The sequence below is a fragment of the Prionailurus bengalensis genome, chromosome C2 (assembly GCF_016509475.1).
Source record: "Prionailurus bengalensis isolate Pbe53 chromosome C2, Fcat_Pben_1.1_paternal_pri, whole genome shotgun sequence".
In the NCBI taxonomy this organism is placed as follows: Eukaryota; Metazoa; Chordata; class Mammalia; order Carnivora; family Felidae; genus Prionailurus; species Prionailurus bengalensis.
In genome coordinates this window covers 72,959,225-72,986,007 of record NC_057350.1, presented here as the reverse complement: position 1 = coordinate 72,986,007, position 26,783 = coordinate 72,959,225, and the positions used below count along the sequence as shown (strand labels likewise).

General features: G+C 47.6%; 2 protein-coding genes and 1 pseudogene across 2 annotated transcripts in view; all 3 read left to right on the top strand.

The window, feature by feature from the left end:
* Nucleotides 1-309: 309 nt before the first annotated feature.
* Nucleotides 310-22,930, top strand: PIGZ (phosphatidylinositol glycan anchor biosynthesis class Z). Its single transcript, XM_043594493.1, is given in 7 exon segments — nt 310-566; nt 3,325-3,494; nt 7,177-7,301; nt 10,039-10,143; nt 14,663-14,736; nt 18,268-18,478; nt 21,363-22,930. Coding segments are annotated over 5 exon segments (1,983 nt in total). The 5' UTR covers nt 310-566; nt 3,325-3,494; nt 7,177-7,276.
* On the top strand, nt 11,436-12,213 carry LOC122491580 (annotated as a pseudogene).
* Nucleotides 22,931-22,946: 16 nt separating the features above from the next.
* NCBP2 (nuclear cap binding protein subunit 2) overlaps nt 22,947-26,783 on the top strand; it is a 40,019-nt gene continuing 36,182 nt past the window's right edge. Inside the window, exon 1 of the mRNA XM_043594494.1 lies at nt 22,947-23,064. Coding sequence (XP_043450429.1) covers nt 22,954-23,064 — 111 coding nt within the window. The 5' untranslated portion in view covers nt 22,947-22,953. The remainder of the gene's footprint in view (nt 23,065-26,783) is intronic.

Here is a 26,783-nt window from a genome sequence, read left to right as displayed (position 1 = left end):
CCTCTTTCCTCCCGGACCTTCTTCCCCTGCAAGCAGGTCATCTTAGCCTTAGCAGATCCCCACCCACATAGAACTCAGAAATTGTCATTTTGAAGGACAAAAGAAGTCTGTCCTAGAGATGTTTTGTTTAAACTGTCCCTCGTGTGCTGAAAAAGCGACTCACCAGGCGTGGCGGGCCAAGTAAGGGGCTGCTAGGGGAATGAGCTGGAATGCGGGGAGGGGAGAGCTCCATCACTGACCGGCGTGCCAAGGCCCAAGGGACACCGGACCCTCCGTAATCACCCTCCCCCCCAACCCCTTGGCCACAGCTCACCACGGGACCTCAAGGGACGCACTTGGGCAGCCCCGCCTGCCGGCGCCCTCGTCTCCAACCCTCTCCGCCCCGCCTGGCGCACTGCGTGGTTTGCTTAGTTTCCCGGACCTGGCAGAGCGGTGGCTGCGTTGAGGACGCACGGCACCCGTCCCGCGCCCTGTGGTCGGGGAGGCTCCGGGCCCACCCCCAGTGCAGGCCTCCGGGTGGGCGGACGCCGCCAGCGCCGCAGGTGCAACCCAGACACAGCGCGCCGGTGAGTCGGCCGAGCAGCTCCAGAAGTGTTAATGGGGGTCAGGGAGGGAGGAAGGCAAGGCAGGGAGGAACGACAGTTGCTTCCATTCCTACTTTTGCTAGCTGCCGACAGACCAGCAGATGCTAGGGACTGGTGAGTCAGGCAGGGATTCCCACCTTATCGCGGGCGGTTTTCCCCAAACCCGGGTCTGCCGGCTCTGAGCACTGACGTGCCCCAACCTAGGGGAGACAGGAGGCTTTCAGTGACGCCTTCTCGGGAAGGGGAGGGGAGGAGAAACTGTGAGGATACTTTAGAGCACTAGCTTTGGACCTAGACAGAGGCGTAGGCTTGAATCCTTTCCTGGAACCGGCTGATGTTCTTGGGTGGTTCTGAAACTTTACTGAGCCTCACTTTCCTCATCTATAAAATGGGACTGTAATGCTACCTCCCAGGGTCCCTGGGAAGACGAACCCAAAAGACGCTGAGTGCTGAGCACTAAGTCTGTGAAGCACAGATAGATGTGTGTTAATTCAGTGGAGAAGAATCTCCACAAGGTCGGGTCATGCCTGCCCTTTCACAGAGTGAGAGGATGGGCTCCTTGCCCAAGTGTCTCACAAGGGAGCACGGACAAGGGCAATAGCCTGTCGTCCAGGAAGCTACAGGCAAGGCTGGGGCAAGGGCGAGCACCTGCTGCTCTGGTTGGTGGCTGTCTGGACCTTTGGGGTCTAAGGGGTAAACATACAATATGGCAAAGACACTTGCCCCTTTCCTTGAGGACATCCCTCACTGTTACTTCTAAATGTCATTCTTCACCTCAGACTCTTTTGCCTCATAAAATTGGGAACCACTGTCAGAATTATTAACACCTAGAAAGTCCCCACTACAGAGGAGAGTTCCCATTTTGCAGATGGGAAGCATGAGGTCATGGATGGTTGATGACATATGCCAGTTAGTGGACATACCTTACTCTCTTCTACTCACCCTTATGTGTGTTCAATGCTGTGTGTTGCATTCTCTGTTGTTGTTGTTGTTGTTGTTACTGTTTATTTATTTTTGAGAGTCAGAGACAGAGCACCAGCAGGGGAGGGGCATAGAGAGGGAGACACAGGATCTGAAGCAGGCTCCAGGCTCTGAGCTGTCAGCACAGAGCCCGACGCGGGGCTCGGACTCACAAACCTCGAGATCATGACCTGAGCCAAAGTCAGACGCTTAACTGACTGAGCCACCCAGGCCCCCCATCATTCTCTGTTAATCAAAGGATAAACACAGGCACATGTGGCCAACCAAGGGAAGGAGGAAGCCAGAGTCAGACTTTCCAATGCTTCCAGGGTGGGGTGCCCTGAAGGACTTACTGTGACCATCAGTGTTGATATGAGGATGAAATCAACACCTCACAGGCAAATGGATTCAGGAGAGCCACTGTCACCCTCTGCCCCTGGGATGGACCTCAGAGTTTGGAGCAAGATCTTGGCCTTAAGGGACATGGTCTTTGTGCGTCATATTTGAAGATGCCTTTGGCTGTTGCCCAGGGGGCTCCTTCTCGAACACTCCTGGCCCTGCAGTCTTTAAAACCTCTTCCAAATGCCAGGTCTCCAGAAAGGGCCAAACCTTGGGATCACCCCCCTCTCCCTTAAAGCTGTGATCCAGGAGCTTTATCAGGAAGAAGTTTAAGTTTGAAGGTAGGGATGTCCCTTGCAACAAGCCACCACACAGTGGCTGCTGTTCTGAACCATGCTTGTTCACATTGGTGCCCCCAGAGCCGACACTGTGCTGTGCACACAGTGTACACGGTGTGGTGCCTGAGAGAGGTGGAGCACCAAGCGCCAGCCCGCCCTCTGACTCAGCGAGAAAGACGAGACAGGCTAGTGTCTCCACACCCCCTCCGCTGGCTGTCTGGCTGGCAGAGCGGGAGCTGGCTCCCTTTTGCCCCACTGTTGTGATCTCTTCCCTGGCTTCCCCCACGCCCAGCGCAGTGGTTTCTGCTTCCCTGCACCCCTGCCACTGAGATGGTCTCTCCCTGCTGCCTGCCTTCACACATCCCCCGCACACGCTTAGGATGCCCCTGTCTATGGTTATTAGTGGCCACTCCCCCGCCCCACAGTCAAAACTCCGTGGCCCCAGGCACTGTCCCTTTATTCTAGAACCTGCCTCTCCACTGCCCTTCTGGAGACAGTCACCCACGCACACCCACCCACACCCCTCTCCCCACCCAGCAAGACAGGTAGGATTTGAACCTCCACAGGGACAGCTCAGTGTGCACATGTGCACACACGAGCTGCCTCCTATCCTGATTGTGTTCAGGTGACTAGTGGCCACACCTGTGGTGTTGGCTCTGTCCCTAGAACACCTGGCCACAGGGACCAGTCCTCCAGCCTAGCCTCTGCCTGGGGAGTGGCACTTGGGTCTTTCTTGACAACTTCCCGCACTTGATAAGTTCAATGCCCTGTTATGTTGTCACCTCCTCTGGGGATCTCCAACTCTGTCCTTGACCCTGTCACCACAGTAGGCCCATCAGGTGGATTCAAGGGGCTGAGATGGATAGAATGGATCCCAGACCTGGGGGATCTCAGCCAGGCAAGGCAGAGAAGCAATCAGACAGTGCCAGGGGTCAGTGCTATGAAGCACAGGGTTCTGGGGAAATAAGATTGGGGAGGGCTTCTAGGGGGTCCCGGCACTTGAAGCAAAATGAAAAGTGAAAGAAACCGCTGCCATGTTTGTTTATTCATGTTGTCTTCCCAACAGCTCTGAAGGAGGTACTATTGTTAACTTCATTTTACAGATTGATTGCTCTTTTGCTGTGAGCAAGTGACAGCAAGGATTTGAAACTGACCAAAGAGGGTCTTAACCTTCATATTATAAGCCAAGACGCTGGAGTGAGAAACAATGCAGGACAAAAGAGAGGACTACAGAAAAACGTAATGTTTCTGGAGTACCGAGTTCTGTGCAGAGGTGAGAGTGGGGACAGTGGGGACTGGAGAGCCTTGTAAGCTATAGTCAGGAATGTGGACTTGGTCCTGAGGGAGGTGAGGGGCTGACCCACCCAGAGGGTCATTACCCAGGAGATAAATGCATGTAGCTCACTGGCTGCACTTAGGAGGGAGGGTGCAGTTAGAGGAGGGAAAGCAGAGAGGTGGGTGCGGTCTACTCTAGATCTTGCTTCTTGATATTTTCCTTGTTATACATGCACAGAAAATGATTCCTTTTGTATGACACACCACGGTAAAATGGGAAGGGGCTGTTTGCAGCTAGAGGCAACCAACACAGGGGTTCCAGCCACCGGAAGTTCCTGTTCAGCCACCCCGGGGGGCTGAGGAGTCTCAGGCAGCATGTACCCCAGTCACAGCAGACCAGACCTGGGGAGAGGATGAGGAAATGATTAGGGGGCACCTGGCTGGCTCGCTTGGTAGAGCATGCCACTTCTGATTGTGGGTTGTGAGTTCAGTGAGTTTGAGCCCCATGTTGGGTATAAAGGTGACTTAGAAAATAAAATCTTTGAAGAAAGAAAAAAATTCTTAGAAAGCAAAGTTAGTATCGCTTGGTGAAGGGGTGAAGAAGGAAGATGACCCTATTCTGGACTGAATAGTTGGACAAATGGTCATTCCCTCACTGCTGCAGGGGATATGGGGGCAGGACTGGTTAATGGGAAAGCGATGAGACGTTTGGCTGCCCTAGGTTTGAGATGGGTGCAGAATGTCAACAGGCAGTGACTCAGGGCTCTGGAGTCTAACAGGCTGGGTCCAACTCCTATCTTCATCAACCTACTAGTTGTGTTACCTTGGGCAAAAAACCGGATCTCTTTAAACCTGTTAATTCATCTATAAGATAGGTATAATAATAGGGTTTTAGAGTTGTTATTAAATGAGAATAAAATGAGATAATGTACAGTGCCTGGAACATAGTAAGTATCTAAAAATGACAACACTATTTTTTTTATTTAAGTTTATTTATTTTGAGAGAGAGAGAGAGAGAGAGAGAGAGAGACGGAGCACATAGTGAGGGAGGCGCAGAGAGGGAGGGAGACAGGGAGAATCCCAGGTAGGCTCCACACAGCCAGCCCAGAGTCTGATGCAGGGCTCGAACCCATGAACCACAGGATCATGACCTGAGCCGAAGTCAAGAGCTGAACACTTAATGGACTGAGCCACCCAGACATCCTGGCAACACTATTACTGTTGTTATTATTATCAATAAATCTGAAGTTCAGAGAAGAAGCAATTTCAGAAGTCATCAAATGGGAATTGAAACCATGAGGATAAATGAGATAACCCAGAAAGAGTGTAGATGCTGAGAACAGTGAAGTTGAAGACCAGCAGCACTGACATTTCAGCGGTGGACAGAGGAAGAGGAGACTAAAAACAAATGGTCCAGAAGACAGAAGAAAGCCACCAGAGCCTGGTGCCTTGGAATCCACACGTAGCAGCCACACACAGTTGATCCTCTGTCTTACTTACTGTTTGCCAACAGAACCTGATGTTGTTGGGGGTAAGCACCATCTGGATTCTGTGTGCCTTGCAGGAGGCAGCCCAGAGCCCCAGCTCCAAACCAGGAAGTCAGTCCTCACTCATAATCCCATTGTGCTTGCCAGTGATTGGTTTATGAAGGTGTATTTGATCCCTTTCTGGCCAATGAGACTTGGTGGAAAGTCTGTTGAGGGACTTCTGGAAAATATTTCTTTGATTTAAAAAGAAAAGATGCCCACAAAGACCAAAACCACAATGAGATACCACTTCATACTCACTAGGGCAACTAGAATCAAAAAGCCGGATAACACCAAGTGTTGGTCAGGATGTGGAGAATTCAGAACCCTGGCGGGAATTCAGAACCCTGGCGGGAATGTAAAAAGGAATAGCCACTTGTAAAATAATGTTGCAGTTCCTCAATTAAACATAGAGTTCCCATATTACCCAGCCGTTCTACTCCTGGGTATATACCCAGGAAAATGAAAAAAAATTATGTCCCACTGAAATTCATACACAAATATTTATAGCAGTGTTATTCATAATAGCCAAAATGTAGACACAACACAAATGTTCATCAATAGTGGAATGGATACCCAAAATGTGACACATCCATACAATGGAATAGTATTTGGCTATAATAAAGAATAAGTACTGATACAGGCTTTAACATGAATGAACTTTGAAAACATTATTTTAAGTGAGAGAAGGCAGCCACAAAAGGCCACATACTGTATGCTTCTATTCATAATGGAAGTCCAGAATAGGGAAATCTATAGAGAAAAGGTGGTTTAGTTGCTTAGGGCTGAGGAGGTGGCAGGGAGATGGGAGATGATGAATAAAGTGTATGCGCTTTCTTCTTGAGGTGACCAAATGTTCTAAAATTGACAGGGGCACCTGTGTGGCTCAGTCAGTTGAGTGCCTGACTCTTGATCTCCTCTCAGGTCATGATCTCGCAGTTTGTGGGATCGAGCCCCATGTCAGGCTCTGTGCTGATGGCAAGGAGCCTGCTTGGGATTCATTCTCTCTCTCTCTCCGCCCCCCCCCCCCGCTCACACGCACACACTCTCTCAAAATAAATAAACATTTAGAAAAAAATCGATAAGGGTGATGGTCACACATATGTGTGAATATACTAAAAGCTATTGAATTGTACATTTTGAATGAGTTGTATGTTAATTATAACTCAAATTGTTGAAAAAGAAGCAACAAAAACAGTGGTACACAAAGAATACAGAATCTTCTCAATGTTGTCATGGCTGCATGGAATGGCTTGCTCTAACCATCTGGCTATCAGCATGAGGATGATGTGCACAGGAAGAAAGAGACAGAAATCATGAGAATCCCTGGGAAGTGGCAAGGGAGCCCAGCGGCACCATGCTCTGGGGGTCTTGAGACCCACAGAGAGGGAGTGGGACCACTGAAACTATTGAATTCAAGAACACGGTGCTGTGTTTGTGATGCCAGTGTTTGACCATAGCCTGCCAGCACCCACGAAGCTGGCAAATTAACATGGAACACTACCTCAGAGAACTTAGCCATCGCCTTGACATTACTTGCCAGAGGACGGCCTTACTTACAGCAGGAGGATGGCCTTCACTTGGCGTCCACTTCCCAGATACCTCCCATCCAATGACTTCTTTGCTCTTTATTCCTACTTGCGTCTAGGATCTTCTTTTTTTTTTTTAAGTTTATTTATTTTATTTTGAAAGAAAGAGCAAGCACGAGTGAGGGAGGAACAGAGAGAGAGAGAGAGAGAGAGAGAGAGAGAGAGAGAATCCCAAGCAGGCTCTGCACAGCGTTGATCCCGACACGGGGCTCGAACACATGAACTGACAGATCATGACCTGAGCTAACGTCAGACGCTAACCAAGCAAGCCACCCAGGTGCCCCGCCCACCCGTCTCGGATATTCTATCTAGAATCATTTTTCCTTCTGCCTGGTATATATATGTAACCTTTGGAATTTCCTGAGGGTCTGCTTGTAAAGATCTTTCAGTTTTGATTTGCCAGAAAATATCTTTGTTTTGCCCATGTTCTTGAAAAAAAATTTTGGACATAGAAGATAGACTGGTAGTTATTTTCTTCTGTTTCCATTTATGTATGTATGTATGCTCTTGTGGGAGGGACGGTGGCGTGTGTCTGGGCCCTTTGACTGTTCCCTTTTCCTGCAAGGTGGACCTGATTGTGGTCTGGGGCCTAGGGACCAGAACGTCCAGAAGAAGGGTGACAAGGGGCCCTTCGACATGGAGGCAGTGGATGAAAGCAGAATGAGATGTGTGCTCAAGATGGAAAAGCAGGTGAGCGTGGGAGGGTTTTGCTGGTGTGGCGGAGCTGGTGGACTGAGAGGCTCTGGAAGGCTGTGGGGACAAGCATAAGGGGAGGGTGCACTTCTCTGAGCCATGGGCCAGAACACCTGCTGCCAAGGAGGCCTAAGCGGGGCCCAGGCTTCCCCCGCTGTTGGTGCACAGTTATTTTCTTTCAGCATATGAATATTCCCATCCTTGCCTAGAGCCACCTCTGATACCAAATGACCAGCATTCAGCATGGGAAATAGAAGCCAGCAGAAAAGGAATTTATACAGGTACTATAAGTCATTAGGTGCCCTGGAAGAATGGGCTATAGTTTGGGCTTCCAGGAAAGACTCTGTAAACACCCAGAAGTAACTCACTAGAGGTGCTGCCATTTGTGTGACAGTCCAGCAAGTGTTAAGGCTACCTTGGGACTCAGTCAAATTTAGTAACAGCACTGTTGCTGAAAGTCAGGATGCCACCATAACCGCAGCTGTGTCTCCACACCCACGAAGCTGGGGCTGGACACTGGGAAGCTGCTGCAGGAAAACTCCATGTCTCCATAATCTTGTTTGCCCAGAGAAGACAATGAAAATTGCAGATATATGGTCTGTCTCACATCTGCTCTCTGAATTCTTTTTTTTTTTTTTTAATTTTTCATTGCTTATTTATTCTTGAGAGAGAAAGAGAGAGTGAGCCAGGGAGGGGCAGAGAGAGGGAGACACAGAATCTGAAGCAGGCTTCAGGCTCTGAGCTGTCAGCACAGAGCCCGACATGGGGCTTGTCGTGGGGCTCGAACTCACAAGCTGTGGGATCATGACTTGAGGCAAAGTCAGATGCTTAACTGACTGAGCCACCCAGGTGCCCCTGCTCTCTAAATTCTTAAAACCTCATTCACGTAACCCAACTTCAAGGGAATCTACAAAATGAAGCTTTTTGCTTCCCAGCCTTTTATGGTGTAGGAAGGCACTCTAGAAGGAGATGGGAATTGTGAGGGATCCCTGTTGTCACATGACATGCAAGGTAGGGTCCTGAAGTGACCATTGGGTTCGACAATTAGAAAAGCAATGAGGCCCAGGAGAGGGCTGTGTCAGCACCGTGGGCAAAGCTAGACCATCCGGGGTAGAGCGGCCAACAAGACGTGAGGAGCGAATTCAGTGAATGTGGATGGTTTAGGGAGTCCCGTACAGGGACATGGAGAGAGATGGTGGATGGAGGGCACATCAGCTCAGGGAAAGTTTTGGGAGGTTGGTTTTCTAGGAATGGCAGATAATCAAACACGCTTATGAGGAAGGGAAGGTGCCAGCTGAAGGGAACAGAGGGAGCAAGTAGATACAGAACGGATGGAGAGCTTGTGGCTGGTGGGTGAGGATGCTTATAACGTACAGCAAGACGCTCATGATATTTTGCTAAGTGACAAAAGCATATCCTCAAACAAACATTATGTGATTCCTTTCCTGTTCCAAAGCATATTAGATACACCAAAATCCTCACTGAATTGTCAGACAGCCCTCATAGAGATAAACGCAATTAATTCCACTGTTCCAAGCCGCACCCCTGAGAGGGAGCAGCCCAGCCAATGGCATAGGCTTGGGCAGAGCGTGTAGTAACTAGAGGGGCAGGATAAGAGCGGGATCGGGTGGGATGGTTAAAGCACATTTATACTCTTCAGGGCCACAGGCTGGCTTGTTCCATAGGCTTCATAGTCAAGTCATTATCCCAATGGTCCCACGATCGCCCTCCCTCCTGAACACGGAGGAACAGCCTGCCAGCAGTTCTAGAACCAGCTTCAGAGGCCTGGGCATAGCATCAGCCCATCCCGTCCACCCGCAACAATTGTGGAGACACCCGGATTCCCCTTAGTAGTTTTGGGCCATATCCTAAAAGAGCCCGCATATGTTTGCAACACAGTCCTGTCACACTTCCTGTTTCCTCTCAGATAATGACCACAAGATCCACTGACCAAGGGTGACCCCTAAGTACATGACTTCCTTGAAAATAACTTGACACAGCTTAAACTAACTTAGCTTTTCACCACCCTCATCTTACCTCTCAACATGGTTATTTCTTGTGCCTACCTCTCTGTCTATACATAAATATAAAATAATAATTTATATGTAATCTATCTTGTATTATTATTGTATGTGCATTACAATCTGGAATTGTACATTTTTAATCATTATTGGCCCCAGGTTTGTTTTTTTTTTTTTCTTTTGGGGGAGGTGGTGCTGAATCATGAGAATTCAGGCTGACAACCTATATGAGGATAGGCTTGTGGTTACACATTCTCAGAGGAGATCCCGTACCTGAATTCAATTGGGATTAGACTCCAAGAAAGGCAGTTTTTCTTGCAGTCCTCTGTATTATCCACACAAAATCGATTTTTTTTTTCTTCAAATTTTAGAGACAGAGCGTGAGCGGGGGAGAGGGGCAAAGGGAGTGAGAGAGAATTTTAAGCACGTTCCATGCTTAGAGCAGAGCCCAATGTGGGGCTTGATCTCAAGACCCTGGGATCATGACCTGAACCAAAATCAAGAGGTGGTCACTTAACCTACTGAACCACCCAGGTGCCCCTACAAATTCAATTATAATAAATGTAACGATACATGAGCTGAACAAAAGGTAAGGAATACTAAGGCACGAGAGCAGGGGCCTAGAGAGGTATTCAGGGCCTTGAAGCCAGATATGGGCTAAGGACATATACAAAACTGAGTGCTTATGAACATGGGTTTTTGTGCTCTCTCAGGACTGGCAGGACAGAAGATAAAACCTGATGCCCACTCAAGAGATAAGCTTAATGGGAGACTCGCTCAAAGCTGGGACTCTGGAGGACTACATTCTCCATATAAAGGTGACCCAGAAATAAACTATTCCTTCTGCAGAGGACTGGGATCCTGATGCTAACTGAATTGGAATGTGGGTGGGCAAATCTCCCCTGAGAATATGTAACCACAAGCCTGCCTTCATATAGATTTTCAGCCTGGATTCACATGATTAGGTACCACCTCCCCTAAAAGGGAAACAAAACAAAACAAAACACCCTAGAGTCAATAATATGATCAGAATTGGTCCCAGACTTTTGATGCCCCCAGGTACCTGACAGAAGCAAGTGTAAATCCTTTTCAGTGGAATTCAGAAATTTGCCTCAAATAATCCCTGGCCTCAAATAATCCCCACAGGTTACGTCCAAGGAAAATAAGCAGCCCCAAATAAAATAATTTGCCAAATATAGAGGTAAACAAGGCACTATGAGTAAGAACCAGCGGAAATGAGACAGCAGATTCAGACCCAAAAAAACTTTATATATTTTTTAAATGTTTATTTATTTTTGACAGAGAGAGAGAAAGAGAGAGAGAGAGCGCATGCAAGCAGGGGAGGGATGGAGAAAAAGGGACACACAGGATCTGAAGCAGGGTCCACGCTGCTTCAGAGCCTGACACAGGCTGGAACTCAGGAACCCTGAGATCACAACTTGAGCTGAAGTCAGTCACTTAACTGACTGAGCCACCCAGGTGTGCCCTCCCCCCACCAAAAACAAAACAAAACAAAACAAAACAAAACAAAACAAAACAAAACAAAACAAAAAAAAACCTTTAGATGCTAGAGTTATCAGATCTAGCATACTCAAATAAGCATGTTTAATGTAATAGAATAAATAAGAGAGGCTTGAAAATATGACAAAAGAGCAAGCAAATGTGGAAAAAAAACTCAGAGGAAAGAAAAATAAAAAATTGAAATGTAAAACTCAGTAGATAGGTTTAAAGCTGGTTAAATATAGCTGAAAGAATGATTAGGGATGTGGAGGATAGAACAGAAGAAATTATTTGAAATATAGCCCAGAGAGACAAAGATAGGGAAAATATAAAATAGAAGTTAAAATGACATAGAAGATAGATCAACAAGGTCTATCATACATTTAATCATAATTCCAGAGGGAGAATAAATAAAAAAGAGAGAAGAGGAAATGTTTGAAAAAAAAAATAATGGAAGAGTATTTTTCCCCCAAGTTTGTTTGTATGTATGTATGTATTTTTGAGAGAGAGAGGGCATGAGGGAGTGAGAGGCAGAGAGAGAGAGGGAGAGAGAGAATCCTACACAGGCTCTCACTGTCAGCACAGAGCCTGAAGCGGGGCTCGAGGTCACTTGATGCAGGGCTCGAACTCACAAACCGTGAGATTATGACCTTAGCCGAAGTCAGATGCTTAACCAACTGAGCCACCCAAGCGCCCCAGGGAAGATTACTTTCTATAGATGGGGAAGGACCCACTCCATACAGTCAGGAAGCCAATAAAGTTTCCAAATATGCTAAAGAGAAATGCACACCCAGAATCATCGCAGTGAAACCACAGAACATAGCATGTTAAATATTATAATTTTCGCCACCACTGGCAGTCCTGGGGTGCCCCTGTCCCCGGATGAACTGCTTCTGAAAGGCAATGCTGAGAAGACAGGAGGAGCTGGAGGAGGAAGGCAAAGAGGAGCTGGATGAGACCCTGTCAGAGAGACTGTGGGGTCTGACAGAGATGGTCCCAGAGAGGGTCTGGTCCATGGCTGGCGCCACTTTTCATCACTCCCTCTTTGGGGCTCAAAAAATGTGCAGGTTTTCCGGGCCAGCCTTCATGATCCTGGTGCTTCCTGTTGTCTTCGAGATTGAGAAGTTGCAAATGGAGCAGCAGCAACACCCACAGCGACGGCGGATACTTGTAGGGCCTAACGCATGTTCTCAGGGGGCTTGCCAGGGCTCTACCTTCATTTCCTGGAAAGCTCTATATTGTTCCTGCTATGTGACTTCTCTTGCCGGACAAGTTTGAAAATTCAGTAGTGTTTGAACTGCTGATTATTTGGATTATTATTAGTTAAAAAAAATTTTTAATGTTTATTTTTGAGAGAGAGACAGAGTGTGAGCAGGGGAGGGGCAGAGAGAGAGGGAGACACAGAATCCGAAGCAGGCTCCAGGCTCTGAGCTGTCAGCACGAAGCCCAACATAGGACTGGAACTTACAAACCATGAGATCATGACCTGAGCCGAAGTCAGACGCTTAACCGACTGAGCCACCCAGGCACCCCAGGATTATTATTATTTTTTGACTTTGGCACATTGGTCCATCTAAACCTGGTGGGGAGAATTCTCCTGAGTGTCTCACCTAGACTCCTCCTAACTTGCAACCATGCCCTCCCTGCTGCACCATTTCTGCTGTCCTCACTCTGGCCATCCCACCCCTTTCACTAAATAACTTGTGACCTGAAGATCTCCTCACTATCCCATTGTGGCATAGGAACTGAGGCCACTGGGAAGGATGTACCCCTGACCATTTTTTGCTTTTAAGCATGGAGATGTTGGGAAGGGACACATACACAGTATGAAATACATAAGGCATCACAGCTGGGGTGTATTGTGAATTTCCATGCCCAAAGGGAGGGAGGGCCAGCAGCAGCTTTAACCACAGGATGGGGGCTGTGGAGGACAGTACAGGAGCTCATTTCCTCTGCCCCTTTTGGCTGTTAGAGACCTATGTGTGTGTGTCTAAAAAACAAAAAAAGTAGGTGCTCACCTTTTGTATTTAATACTGAAAATGATTCGAACAGAAAAAAATAAAAATAAATAAGAAATAAATATTAAAATGATATACAGTACTAGAAATACTAAATAAAAGAAAGCTCATATAGCTATATTAACTGTATTAATATCAAACAAAATATTTTAGGAAAAAAAACACTAGAGATAAAAAAAGATAACTGTATTATGGCAAAATGTTCACTGTTCTAACAATTCTAAACTTTTTTTTTAAAAGATTTTATTTTTGGGGTGCCTGGTGACTCAGTGGGTTAAGTGTCTGCCTCTTGATTTTGGCTTAGGTCATGATCTCACAGTCGTGAGATTGAGCCCTGCATCGGGCTCTGCACTGTGCCACAGAACCTGCTTGGGATTCTCTCTCCCTCTCTCTCTGCCCCTCCCCTGATCATGCCCGCATGCTTTCTTTCTCTCTCAAAATACATAAATAAACATTTAATTAAAAAAAAAAAAAGATTTGGGGGTGCCAGCGTGGCTCAGTCGATTAAACATTCAACTCTTGATATCGGCTCAGGTCACGATCTCATGGTTCGTGGGTTCTGCACTGATAGTGTGGAACATGTTTGGCACTCTCTTTCTCTCTCTTTCTCTCTGCTTGGGATTCTCTTTCTCCTCTCCGCTCCTCCCCTGCTCACTCATTTGCATGCTCTCTCTTTATTATTTTATTTTTAAATTTTTTTATTATTTTATTTTATTTATTATTTTAAAAAATAAACGTTTTAAAAAATATTTATTTTTAAGTAATCTTTTTACCCAATGTGGGGCTTGAACTTATAGCCCCAAGATCAAGAATTGCATGCTTTACCAACTGAGCCAGCCAGGCACCCCAACAATTCTAAACTTATAATTTATAAAAACAATGACATAGCTTCAAAACTAAGCTAAAATGACAAAATTACAAGGAAGACTAGACAAGTTCGCTACTCATGAGCTATTTTTTGACACACATTTCTGTGATTTGTAGAATAAGTAATGGAAAATCATTAAAGATATAAAAGGTTTGAGGAACACAGTTAACAAACTTGATCTAATGAACATGTGTAAAACTATGTATCCAAGAACTGTAGGATATATGGTGCTCTCAAGCATCCACGGAATGTCTACCAAAATGGACCATTAAAAAGTAAATGTTGGAGGGGCACCTGGGTGGCTCAGTGGGTTAAGCATCCGACTTCAGCTCAGGTCATGGTCCTGTGGTTTGTGAGTTTGAGCCCCATGTCTGGATCTCTGCTGTCAGCACGGAGCCTGCTTCAGATCTCTGTCTCCCTCTCTCTGTGCCTCTCCCCTGCTGTCTCTCTCTGTCTCTAAAAATAAATCAACATTAAAAAAAGGATAAAAAACATTAAAAAAAAAAGAATTCCTACATATACTAAGAAAAAATGGTCAGAAGGATTTCCACAGAAGAACAAAAATGTTCCACAAACATTTGAAAGGTGTTCGACCGCACTGGTATTCAGGGAAATGCATGTAAATACCCAAAAGATTCACAAAATCAAAATGTTAGAGAATCCCAAGCATAAAGGAGCATATGAAGCAGTGGGCACTATAATATCTGCTGGCTGGCAGGACCTTTGGAAAAACAGTTGGGCATTCTTTAATGAAGTTGAAAGCCTGCACACCCGAGACTCAGGGGTTCCATTTCTATATATGTACGTCAGAGAACTCCTGTATAAGAATGTTTGTAGCAGCAGCATTCGTAGGAATATAAAAATTTGTCAACACTCAGAGATGCTCTAGCAGATAAACAACAGTAAGAAGAATAAGTAAATTTTAGTCTATATCTCTATCTATATTTCCAGTGGAATACCACAGGGGAACTACAGCTACAGGGAACACCATTAACAGAATGTTGAATAGAAGAAGTGAGTCACTGGTAAGTTGCATAAAGAATTCTCCCGTTGGTCTAAAATTCAAACACAGTTATAAACACTGAATTACTTAGAGTGTGATAGTCCATTTTTGTACGTGTCAACTTGACTAAGCGATAGTCCCCAGTTAGTCAATCAAACATGAATCTAAATGTTGTTGTGAAGGTATTTTGTAGATGCAATAAAGGTCCACAAACATTTGACTTTAAATAAGGGACGTTAGGGGCACCTGGGTGGCGCAGTCGGTTAAGCGTCCGACTTCAGCCAGGTCACGATCTCGCGGTCCGTGAGTTCGAGCCCCGCGTCAGGCTCTGGGCTGATGGCTCAGAGCCTGGAGCCTGTTTCCGATTCTGTGTCTCCCTCTCTCTCTGCCCCTCCCCCGTTCATGCTCTGTCTCTCTCTGTCCCAAAAATAAATAAATGTTGAAAAAAAAAAAAAAAGAATAAATAAGGGACGTTAGGGGTGCCTGGGTGGCTCAGTCGGTTAAGTGTCCGACTTCAGCTCAGGTCATGATCTCACGGTCCGTGAGTTTGAGCCCCACGTCGGGCTTTGTGCTGACAGCTCAGAGCCTGGAGCCTGTTTCAGATTCTGTGTCTCCCTCTCTCTGACTCTCCCCCATTCATGCTCTGTCTCTCTCTGTCTCAAAAATAAATAAACATTAAAAAAATTAAAAAAAATAAATAAGGGATGTTATTCTAGATAATCTGTGTAGACCTGAGAGAATCAGTTGAAAGGCCTTTGGAACGAACCAAGGTGTTCCTGAACAAGAAGCTTCCCTCCTCTACAAACTACAGCTTTATCTCCTCCCTAGAGTTTCCTGGTCTTCCTAACAGTCTACCCTATCGACTTCAGATTTGCCTAGCCAGCCCCCCCAAGTGCATAAACCAATTCCTTGCAATAAATCTTAATGTATATCTCCTACCAGTTCTCTTTCTCTGGTTGAACCCTGACTAAGATTTTGTTACTGTAAGGGTTCTAGAGGAACAGAATCTTAAAGATGAATTTTTTGAATAGAGGTTCTGGGTTTTCTAGAATTGGTTCTCTAGCCTGATTGTATTTGATTTTTTTAAATGTTTATTTTTGAGAGAGAGAGAGAGCGAGCAGGGGAGGGGCAGAGAGAGAGGGAGACACAGAATCTGAAGCAGGTTCCAGGCTCTGGGCTGTCAGCACAGAGCCCGACACGGGGCTCAAATGCACGAATTGTGAGATCGTGACCTGAGCTGAAGTTGGACGCTTAACCAACTGAGCCACCCAGGTGCCCCTAGCCTGATTAGATTTAAATGACTCTATTTCAAGTGGTAAGGAGGGCACTGGTCGTCCATGGAGTGATGTGGCATTAGAGATACCCCAGGGAAGGTTTTGGGTGACGTGTATATGATGCCTTTGCTGGGCTTCAAATTCCCAGCTCAAGGTCCTCATAAAATGACTTTTGCATGCCCTGAAAGAGACCCTTCTCCGCTATTACCTGCAGGGCTGAAACTGCTGAAAACCAAACCCGTAACATCATCCTGCGAGCTGTTAAACTACAGTGCACTTTGAATTCCAGCCTGGAAAGAAAGTTAAAGTGAGGGCATGTAACCAGGGCACAGAGGTGCAAGAGCTCCTAGCTCCAAGGATCCGAAACAGACCAGATTCAGTCACTCACCACTGACAAAATCCAAAGGCAGAGAGACAAGTGTGGTTGAAACAGAAAAGGAACTTATTTCAGGGAGGCCAGCACTGGGGAGACAGTGGACTAACATTGTGGGTACATGCGGGTGGGCAGTAAAGGTCAGGTAGATCATTGTCTTGGGGTCAGTCACATGGGGTCTTGCTGGCTCAGGGCAGTCCTTATTGCTTTCATGAAGGGGTAGCTTTGGTTCCCACCACGGGATGCTTTGCCCGCAAGGTCTCTTGCCTGAGTTAAGGGATAAGCTGGAAAGAAGAATTTGATCAGTTAGAAAGTACAGACTAAGGTCAAAATGGAGGTACTTGAAGTTCTCTTTCAGGCATTGATTGGGAAGGAATGGGATCCTTGCCTGCATTCCAGCATTAAGTTTGGCCTCACCTTATCTCTAAAAGTCAGGATAGTCACTGGTTCTGGAAAAAGAGTCTGTACAATTCAGTTCGAAAGTTCGAGGAGAGGCTGCAAAAAGTTATCTTTCAAACTCCGTGAAGTGTTAGTGAGTGTCAAGAGGCTCCTTGTCAGGATCTGCTAGATTCCTGTTCTGTTGCTTCCCTGTCTCATCCCCGCTATGACATATTCCACCTGAGAACAATAGCTGTTTAAGGTCAGGCTTTAAAATATATGGGCGCCTGGGTGGCTCAGTCGTTAAGCGTCTGACTTTGGCTCAGGTCATGGTCTCATGGTTTGTGAGTTCAAGCCCTGCATTGGGCTGTCTGCTGTCAGTACAGAACCTGCTTTGGATACTCTGTATCCCCCTTCTCTTGACCCCTCTCCCCTTTTCACTCTGTCTCCAAATAATAAATAAATAAATAAATAAATAAATAAATAAATAAATACCTTAATAAAATATCAAAGTCAGGAAACAGTCATCATATGTACTCTTGGAGGAGAGTCAAACTTGTTTTTCTGTTCACCAGGGATGATATGTGGGTGCTGATATACAGGTTCATCATGTAAAGGGCTCAGATTCCTACTGATTTTTTAGTCCAGGGAGTGAGAAAGAGAGTCCTGAGCAAGAGAAAGTGTCTTTGCGTGCCCAGGCTGCTATAACAAAATACACAGACTGAGTGGCTTATAAACCACAGAATTTATTTCTCGCAGTTCTAGAGCCTGGGAAGTCCAAAATCAAGGTGTGGGCATGGTGAGGGGCCCTCTCCCTGGCACATAGTCCACACTTTCCCAAGGTGCCCTCACACGTTGGAGAGGATGAGGGAGTTCTGTGAGATCTCTTTTATAAGAACACTAATCCTATTCAGGAGGGCTCCCTCCCGAAGGCCCCACCTTTCTGACACTATTACTATGGGCATTCAGATTTCAACATATGAATGGGGCAGGGCACAAACATTCAGGCCCTAGCGGTAAATTCTTATCACCTTCCGAAAGGTCAATTTCAGGGTGTGTGAAGGTTGGAGGGAGTGACTGGAGACAATGGGGTCAAATGTATTTTATGTTTGCAGGGAAATGGATGGAATGCATTGAGGTTCCACAGTTTTCACATGGGCAAGAGACAGGCTACCGTGCTTGTGGACAGGAGCTGGTGAACAGGATGGGGCTGTGAGAACCATTATTTGGAGGGTCTGCAGATCCTATTTGCAGATAGACTCTTAACAAATATGGTTAGCAGTGACCAGGTCATTTAACAGAGGTCTCACTTTCCCTATATGTAAAATGGAGATTATAAGACCCACTGCCCCGAAATGTAGAAAGGGCAAAATGAGATACGGGTGTTAAGTTCCTACTACTTAACGGGCACTTAGTAAATAGCAGCTATTATTAACATTTTTATTGTATGTAAACCCATTTTGAGTTTGTCCAGGCAATTGGACGTATTATAATTTACCTTATAACTAACAAACGCTATTGTCAGCAGATGCAGATCTGTGGAACCAGAATTGCGTCTGGAGCAACTGAGAAGCCATTCTAGGCTCTTGGCCCAGTGTCTTGGCAGCAGTTTGACCTGAAGATGGCACTCAGGGCCCTGTGGGGCAGCCTCAGCCTGCTTCGTCTGCTGTGGTGTCTCCTTCCGCAGACGGGCTATGTGCACCCAGATGAGTTCTTCCAGTCCCCTGAGGTCATGGCAGGTAAGCTCCCTGTGTGCGGTTAGGATAAGTTGCCACAGAGTCTGGACTATTGCTGATTGGATGTTCAGTGGGGAGAGAGAAACATGTCTGTGTGGACGAGTAGTAATTCCACGAGCCTCTCTGGAGTGAGAACTTGGGAGTGGGGATTTCGCATCTCCCTGACTGGTGACATTGATTTTCTGGATGATACTAAGAAAATGCCAGCCTCTGATGTTTTCCTGCTTGGACCAATAGCACAGGTTATTCTGAATGAAAGCAGTTTTGTACTATTCAGTGGAGAGATTTTAGAGTTGGGCTTCCCAGATGCTTAGGGAAACTTACACAAGATGTGGTCTGAGATCATGAAACTTTTCTTCTCTGGGTTCATGTAAGGGCTGAGGGAATCCAGGCCTGGAATGCTAACTTGTTAGAACGTATCTGCTGGGTGGTGTAGGACACGCCGTGAGGATGGTTGCCAGGGACCTTGAGGCTTTTCAGATACTGTGGACACATGGCTTCTTTCTCATGGTTCAAGATGGCTGCTTGAGCTCCAGCCATCAAGTCTAAAATCAAGTCTTTCCAGCTATTGGAAAGGAGATGGGCATGCCTGCTCTCTTTAATGGACATATTTTGAATGTCACATACTTTTTGCTCATTTCCATGCCATTGGTCAGGATGTATTACATGACCACACCCAGTTGCAAAGGATGCTGAAAAATAGTCTTTTTTTTTAAGATTTTATTTTATTTTTTATTTTTTTAATTAAAAATTTTTTTTTAATTTTTTTAATGTTTATTTATTTTTGAGACAGAGAGAGACAGAGCATGAACGGGGGAGGGTCAGAGAGAAAGGGAGACACAGAATCTGAAGCAGGCTCCAGGCTCTGAGCTGTCAGCAGAGTCTGATGCAGGGCTCGAACCCACGAACCGTGAGATCATGACCCGAGCTGAAGTTGGATGCCCAACCAACTGAGCCACCCAGGCGTCCCTTAAAAATTTTTTTAATTTATTAATTTTGAGAAAGAGAGGCAGAGCTTGAGTGGAGCAGGTGCAGAGAGAGAGGGAGACATGGAATCCCAAGCAGGCTCCAGGCTCTGAGCTGCCAGCACAGAGCCCAACACAGGGCTCCAACTCATGGACTATGAGATCATGATCTGAGGTGAAGTTGGATGCTTAACTGACTGAGGCACCCAGGTGCCCCTAAAGATTTTATTTTATGTTTTAAAGTTTGTTTGTTTATTTATTTTGAGAGAGAGAGCAGGGGAGGGGCAGAGAGAGAGGGAGAGAGAGAGAGTCCCAAGCAGGCTCTGAATATCAGCATGGAGCCTGATGTGGGGCTTGAACCCACGAACTGTGAGACCATAACCTGAGCCGAAACCAAGAGTTGGATGCCCAACTGACTGAGCCACCCAGGCCCCCCATAAAGATTTTATTTTTAAGTAATCTCTGCACCCATTGTGGGACTCAAACTTACAACCACAAGATCAAGAGTCACATGCTCCACTGACTAAGCCAGCCGGGTGCCCCTGAAAAATACTCTTTATATCTGACCAAATGCCCAACTAAAGAGATGAAGGAAGGGAGGGAGGGAAGGAAGAAATAAGGGAGGGAGGGAGGGAGGGAAGGAAGGAGAGAAGAAAGGAAAGAGGGAGGGAATGGATGGATATTGGGGAAGGCATGCATCTATCTCTGTCATAGGGCTCAACAGGTGGATTCATTTCTTAAGGTGAAAGGTCCAGTCTTTTCCACACTTTTTAAAAACCTGGCCACTAACAAAAAACAGCCAGGTTGATCTGATCCTAGATTTTCTGTTTCCCTTTCACCTTCTGACATAGAAAGAGAAAACAGCCAAGAGGCCATAGGAATAAGTAAAATAAGTAGGAGAAGCAAAGAGCCCTAAACAGCCAGCAGTGTTAATCAGGCATGAGATATTGTGGGGCTTGGAGCTGAGATGCAGAAATTAAGAAGTGGTTTCCCTCACCCACCCCTCAGAGCTCTGGGACACTGGGGCACAGGGACACAGACCAGCCCTGGGCAGCAAGCAGGTTAATTACATAAGTACTGCTTGAATACATTTTTCTTCTAAAAATCTTAAGTATCATAGGCAACACTGAAGTCACTTCTGACCATAACCACAACCACTTGTTTCCTTTCCCTGTCTCACATGCCTGTCCTAGATGACAACCATCATCACAGAGATGGGTTTTTGACTCTGATGTTGGAGGCTTTAGCACTCTGCCGACTGGAGCCTCCCCCTGCTCTCCCCACACCCTGTCCAGGGCACAGTGTCCCCTCGCTTCCCAGGCATGGTTCCTCCTGCCCCCTTCACAGGGGGACCTCGGAAGGGCTGAGCTCCCTATGTTCATTTCCGTTGCTGCTTAATAAATCATGGTTCTGTAAATCAGAAGTCAGGTAGGGGCTCTCCACTCAGCATGTCACAAGTCTGAAATCAAGGTCTGGGCCAGGCTGAGATCTTGTCTGGAAGCTCTGGGGGGAAATCTGCTTCGAGGCTCATTCTTGTCAGTTGGACAAATTTGCCGCTATGGAACTGGAGGCCTCCCACATTCCCTGCTAGGGGCCCTCCACCTTTGAGCCAGCAGTGGTGCACCAAATCTCCATGGTTTGATTCTCTGATGTCCTCTTCCACCACCAGCTGAGAAAACTCTTTGCTTTCAAAAGGCTCGTGTGGTTACGTCGGGCCCACACGGGGTTACCCCCTGTCTAATGGTCAGCCATCCTCTGTGACATAACCTAACCACAGGAGTGACAGCCACCATCTTCAGAGTCCCAGGGATCGTGCAGGCCATGTTCACTAGCGGCTGGGAAAATCTCGGGGCCATCCTAGAATTTTGTCTCCCACGTGCCCTGAGCTTGGACCTGGCTCATCTCCACTTCTCTGTCCGCAGAGGACATCCTGGGTATAGAAGCTGCACGGCCATGGGAGTTTCACCCCACCAGCTCCTGCCGCACGGTGGTCTTCCCACTGCTGACCTCCGGCTCTGCCTTCTGGCTGCTCAGGCTCTGGGAACAGTGGGGGCCATGGCCGGGCCCGGTGAGCGGCTACGTGCTGCTGGTGGGACCCCGGCTCCTCCTCACTGCCCTCTCCTTTGCCCTGGACGTGGCCGTGTACCACCTGGCCCCGCTGTGGGGGGCGGAGCGCTGGAACGCCCTGGTCCTGCTGTCTGGTTCCTACGTCACTCTGGTCTTCTACACAAGGACCTTCTCCAACACCATCGAGGGACTGCTCTTTGCCGGGCTGCTGGTGCTGGTGTCCCCCCGGTTAGCTTGGAGCCCCACACCCAAGAAGCCTGCTCCAGGCCCCTGGTGGCACAGCTGGCTTCTCGGGGGCGTCGTGGCTGCCGGCTTCTTCAACCGGCCCACGTTTCTGGCCTTTGCTCTGGTCCCGCTCTTCCTCTGGAGCATTTGTGGAGCCACACACCCTGGCTTCAAGTCACTGACGAAGGAAGCCCTGGAGCTGCTCCCAGGGGCAACCCTCGTGGCAGCGGTGTTTGTGGCTGTGGACAGCTGGTATTTCTCCAGTCCATCTAGATCCACTACCCTTGTTCTGACACCTGCCAACTTCTTGTACTACAACCTGGATCCTCAAAACCTGGCGAGGCATGGCACACACATGCGGCTGACTCACCTGGCCGTCAACGGTTTCCTGCTCTTTGGGATGCTGCATGCCCGGGCCCTGCAGGCTGCGTGGCAACAGCTGCAAGCCTGCCTCCAGGCCTTTGCACAAACGGGCTTCCCACGGGCTCTGGGCGGCTGGAGCCTGCTGTCCAGCCCCAGGCCTTGCCTCCTGCTCCTCTACTTCATGCCTCTGGCCCTGCTGTCTGCCTTTAGCCACCAGGAGGCTAGGTTCCTGATCCCCCTCCTGGTCCCCCTAGTCCTGCTTTGCAGTCCACAGGCCCAATCTGTGCCCTGCAAGGGCACCCTGGTCCTCTTCAACAGCCTGGGCGCCCTCTTCTTTGGCTGCCTGCACCAGGGAGGCCTGGTGCCTGGCCTGGAGCACCTGGAGCAGGTGGTTCACGCACCCGTGCTCCCAAGCATGCCTACCCACTACACACTCCTCTTCACCCACACCTACATGCCCCCCAGGCACCTCCTGCACCTCCCGGGCCTGGGCTCAGCTGTGGAGGTGGTGGACATGGGTGGGACGGACGACTGGGTCCTGTGCCGAGCCCTGAACAACTTCACCAGACAACCAGCCTGCCAGGTGGCTGGTGGGCCGTGGCTCTGCCGCCTTTTTGTGGTGACTCCTGGCACCACCAGGCCTGCCATGGAGAAGTGCCATTTCCCTCTCAAGAGTGAGGCACTCCTGTTTCCCCACTTGACCCTGGAAGACCCGCCAGCCCTGTCCTCTCTGTTGAGTGGGGCTTGGAGGGACCATCTCAGCCTTCACATCTTGGAACTGGGGGAAAAGCCTGACAACGTGACAGAAAAGTCACTGCCTAAGATCCAGCCATAGGTGAAGGCACCATTCCACCTTCTATGTGGGTAGCTGGGCTGGGACAGAGCCCTGATTCTCTTCCTTTCCTTTCCCTTCCAGAATTCCCACCACTGCCTCTCCTGTGCATAGGCTTTGGCTGCTCTACCTTCGGGGTAAGCTGGCACCTTTTTCCCCTTAAAGACCAAAGATCTGACCAGTCACAATCCTGATGCGAAAGTCCCCAAAGAACCAACCACTGGTGTAACCAATGGCGCCTAATGTCTGTTCCTGCTCTGTTTCTTCTAGCTGCTGTGGTGTTGTGACATGTAATAGCACCTGGTTATGAAAAGAGAGATCTGCTAATGACATTCCTGAATGACCTCTCTCAAACCTTCCAGGATGCCTTACTTCCTGCTGTCCTGATAACCCTCTGGCTTCCTAGATACCTGGGAAGGAGGCAGTGTGGTGATGTAGAAAGACCAGGTCGTTCAGACTCTGGAGACCAGAGTTCTAGTCCCTGGTTTGCCTGCCACTCACTGGCTGTGTGATCTTAAGAAAGCCCCTCCCCCTCACCTAGCCTCAGTTCCCAATCTGTACAATGGATGAGGGGATCTCTGAGGTTTCTGCTAGCTGACACTATGGCATGCCTTGGTCTGCAGCACATGTCCCCTGGCTAAATATGCATATCTCTCCCAAAGCTCTTTAAGCATAGACTGGTGGTATATTTAAGGGCACTCTGATGCCTGCTGTCTCAGTGTTTTGTTATTACCGAGACAAGTAGTCCTGGAACTTTTCTCCCCACCTTCTTCTACTCCTGTCCATGAGAGAGGTGGTAGGACAGCTTACCCTTTAAAGACCATTCTCCTTCCTCAGCCCACCCGAGTGGGAATGGAGAACACACAACGCTGTTAGTAGCTGGTTGCACTTGAGAGCAATCTGATGCTACCAGAGACTTCTTAAAAGTGGTCTGGTCACTCTCTAAGCTCATAGCCCCCGTCTGAAACCTCTTCACAGGATGAAGAGCAAACCCCATGCCAAACCAACACCTGCTCTGGTGGAAGCCATCATAGCCCCACGCATGATGCTCTCCACACCTAAAGGCACCTGTACCCATCCACTGGGAACACGAGGAGCTCTGGCACTAAACCTGTCCTCATTCTCCCTGCTCAAAGCTCTACCAGCTCATAAGAGGCACCCAGGCCGCAGAAATCAGTGGGCTGGAAATCAGTACAGAGCAGGAGACCAAAACAATACAAATGACCAAACCTGGGCATTTTTCTAGTCCCGTCTTCTGCTGTCTAAGGCTTGGGTCATCCCCCTTTTTTTTTTTTTTTTTGAGAGCGGGGGTGGGGGGGGGGGAGGTGGAGAGGATCCCAGGAGGGGCAGAGAGAGAGAGAGAGAGAGAGGAAAAGAGAGAGAAGTGGGGCTCACCCAAAGAGGAGCTCATGAACAAGGTCATGACCTGAGCTGAAGTAAGATGCTTAATGACTGAGCCACTGAGGTGCCCAAAGCTTGGGTCATCTTGAACCTACAGCCCTTTGAGTCATGCTGCCCCGGGACTCCTGCTCATCTTAGTGCCACACCCTCCTCATGACTCCAACCCTGAGGAAGAGGAAAGTCAGTGGATGCTAGTAAATGTTTAGCAACCCATTCTCTGGGGGCAAAAAAGCCCCAATTTGTACTATTTGCCAATTTTTGTGGTATAAATACTCCCGCCTTGGCTGATTTCAAACTACCAAAATGATGTTCCTGAACTCCAAGTTGGGAGGAGATGCCAAAGATGTGCTCTCAGGATCCAGTGGAAGTTGGCTCTAGCAAACTACTGGACATTTCCCTCCTTTAAATTCTATAGTATCCCTTCATTTAAATTCTATAGTATCCACCATTGTGGCTTAGGTTTCTATGAACCTCTGATGTGTCTTCCTATCCTTAGTGCCTAACATCATCTCTGGCACTTATTTGCTTACTTTGCAGCCCAAGTGCCACCTTGGAGACACTCTAGACTCTAGGGTCCCAAACTCCTTTGGACTTCTTGGGATTTCTGCATCTTCCCCGAGTTGGATCCACAGTCTCAGAATTCCCTGGAGGAACTGTTGGCATAGCAGTCCATGTAGATGGTTAACGGTCTGACTTCTAATACAGTTGTCCATAAAGTGCTGTTATCTAGAGGCACGTGGGTGGCTCAGTCGGTTAAGCGTCTGACTTTCGGTTTCGGCTCAGGTCATGATCTCACAGTTTCATGATTTTGAGCCCCACACAGCGCTCTGGGATGACAGTGCAAAGCCTGCTTGGGATTCTTTCTCTCTCTCTCCCTCTCTGCCCCTCTCCCGCTCATGCTGTCTCTGTCTCTCTCAAAACAAATAAACTTAAATTAAAAAAATCCACTTTAAAAAAAAGGTACTCATATCTAGGTCTATGTGGCATCAAGGGTTGAATCAGAATTGCCCTACAGGATAGCAGGAGGAGTTGCTTCCTGCTTCACTTTCTGGCAGAACTTAGAGCTTGAAAGGCATGCTGGAAGATTATTGCCACTGGGAATGGTGCGAAGAATTTGGTCTGTTTCTTTAGTCATAGGGTAATTGGTGGGATGGCAAGCCAGTGACTACAATCCCTGGAGGCTTCTCCAATGAAGTGCGGAGGCATCTAAATCACCTGTCACTATACTCTGGTTTCTCTTCAGATCGCATAAATCTTTCGCCTTTTAAATCACCTGTCACTAGAATAGAAAGGACTCTGTTTTCTCTCTCTCTGCTCGGACTCCCTCTACAGAAATGGAGGGAACTTACTTCTTATACACTTCTTCCATGAGAAATAAACAACTGTCCCCCTCTCTTGCTTTTTTTCCCTTTCTTACCAAAATGGCCAGTTTGTCTAGTAGCTTCATGGCTTCCTGCAATGCTTCCTTTTGCTCTCTGCCAGTCTGGAAAAAGACCTACCACTGAGTGTGCTGACCTGTGTTGAGGGTAGGGGGTCCAGCTGGAGACCGCTAATATTCTGCTGCTCTGAGATCCAGAGACAAATGAGTGAGATTGAGACCAATGAGGCAGAAAGGCAGTAGAAGGAACAAGGTCTTCAGGCTCCTCATTGACAGCCTCAAAGAAGAATCCAGAGTTGTCTCTGGTCTGGGAGAAGGACTTGTCCTTTGATAGGACGGGGTAGGATGCCAAATCAGGACTCTGGTCATCAGGACAGTGGAACTTCTGGCTGCAGAGAGGATTAAATAGCAGCACCTCTGATGGGATATCAAATCAGAAGTATGAACATTAGGAAAGCTACTTTAGCTTCTCCATCCCCATGGGAGGTCTCTGGCCATATCCAGCTCCCTCTCTGTGACTATAAGAAAGGCCAAAATATAAATTCTTGCTGGTCACCAGCCTAAAAGCATCTCCTGTGGCTTCAAATTCCCTAGAATGCATGATTAGCTGTGGAGCCTAACTAGAGGCAATCAGAAATTCAGTCAGAAGCCTCAGATGACAAGACATTTCTGTATACCATGGATTTCCTAATCACGGGTCCATTAACTGGGCCATAGTCTTGATTGTATCCCAAACCCTCTAAAACTGGGACTAGGAATCCAGGCAGCTTGTTCCATGGTAGGCAGTGGTCCTAACGCCCAGTGGTGACTTCTGAAGGAAGGAGGTCCTGGGGTGAAGGCAGGCATTGAAGGTCAGGGTAAATGCTGCAGAGATTTGTAATTAAGGACTTAGGCCCTGGAATCAAACTCGTGTATTCACATCCCACTCTGTAAGGATGTAACCTACACTTCCTCATATGAAAGTGGTTGTAAAGTGTGAGATAATCCACACGAGTGCAATTATCAAGTGCCAGCACAGAATAAGCATTCAAAATGTGTTAACTAGTATTACCATGGGCCCATAGTCCCCAGGAACCC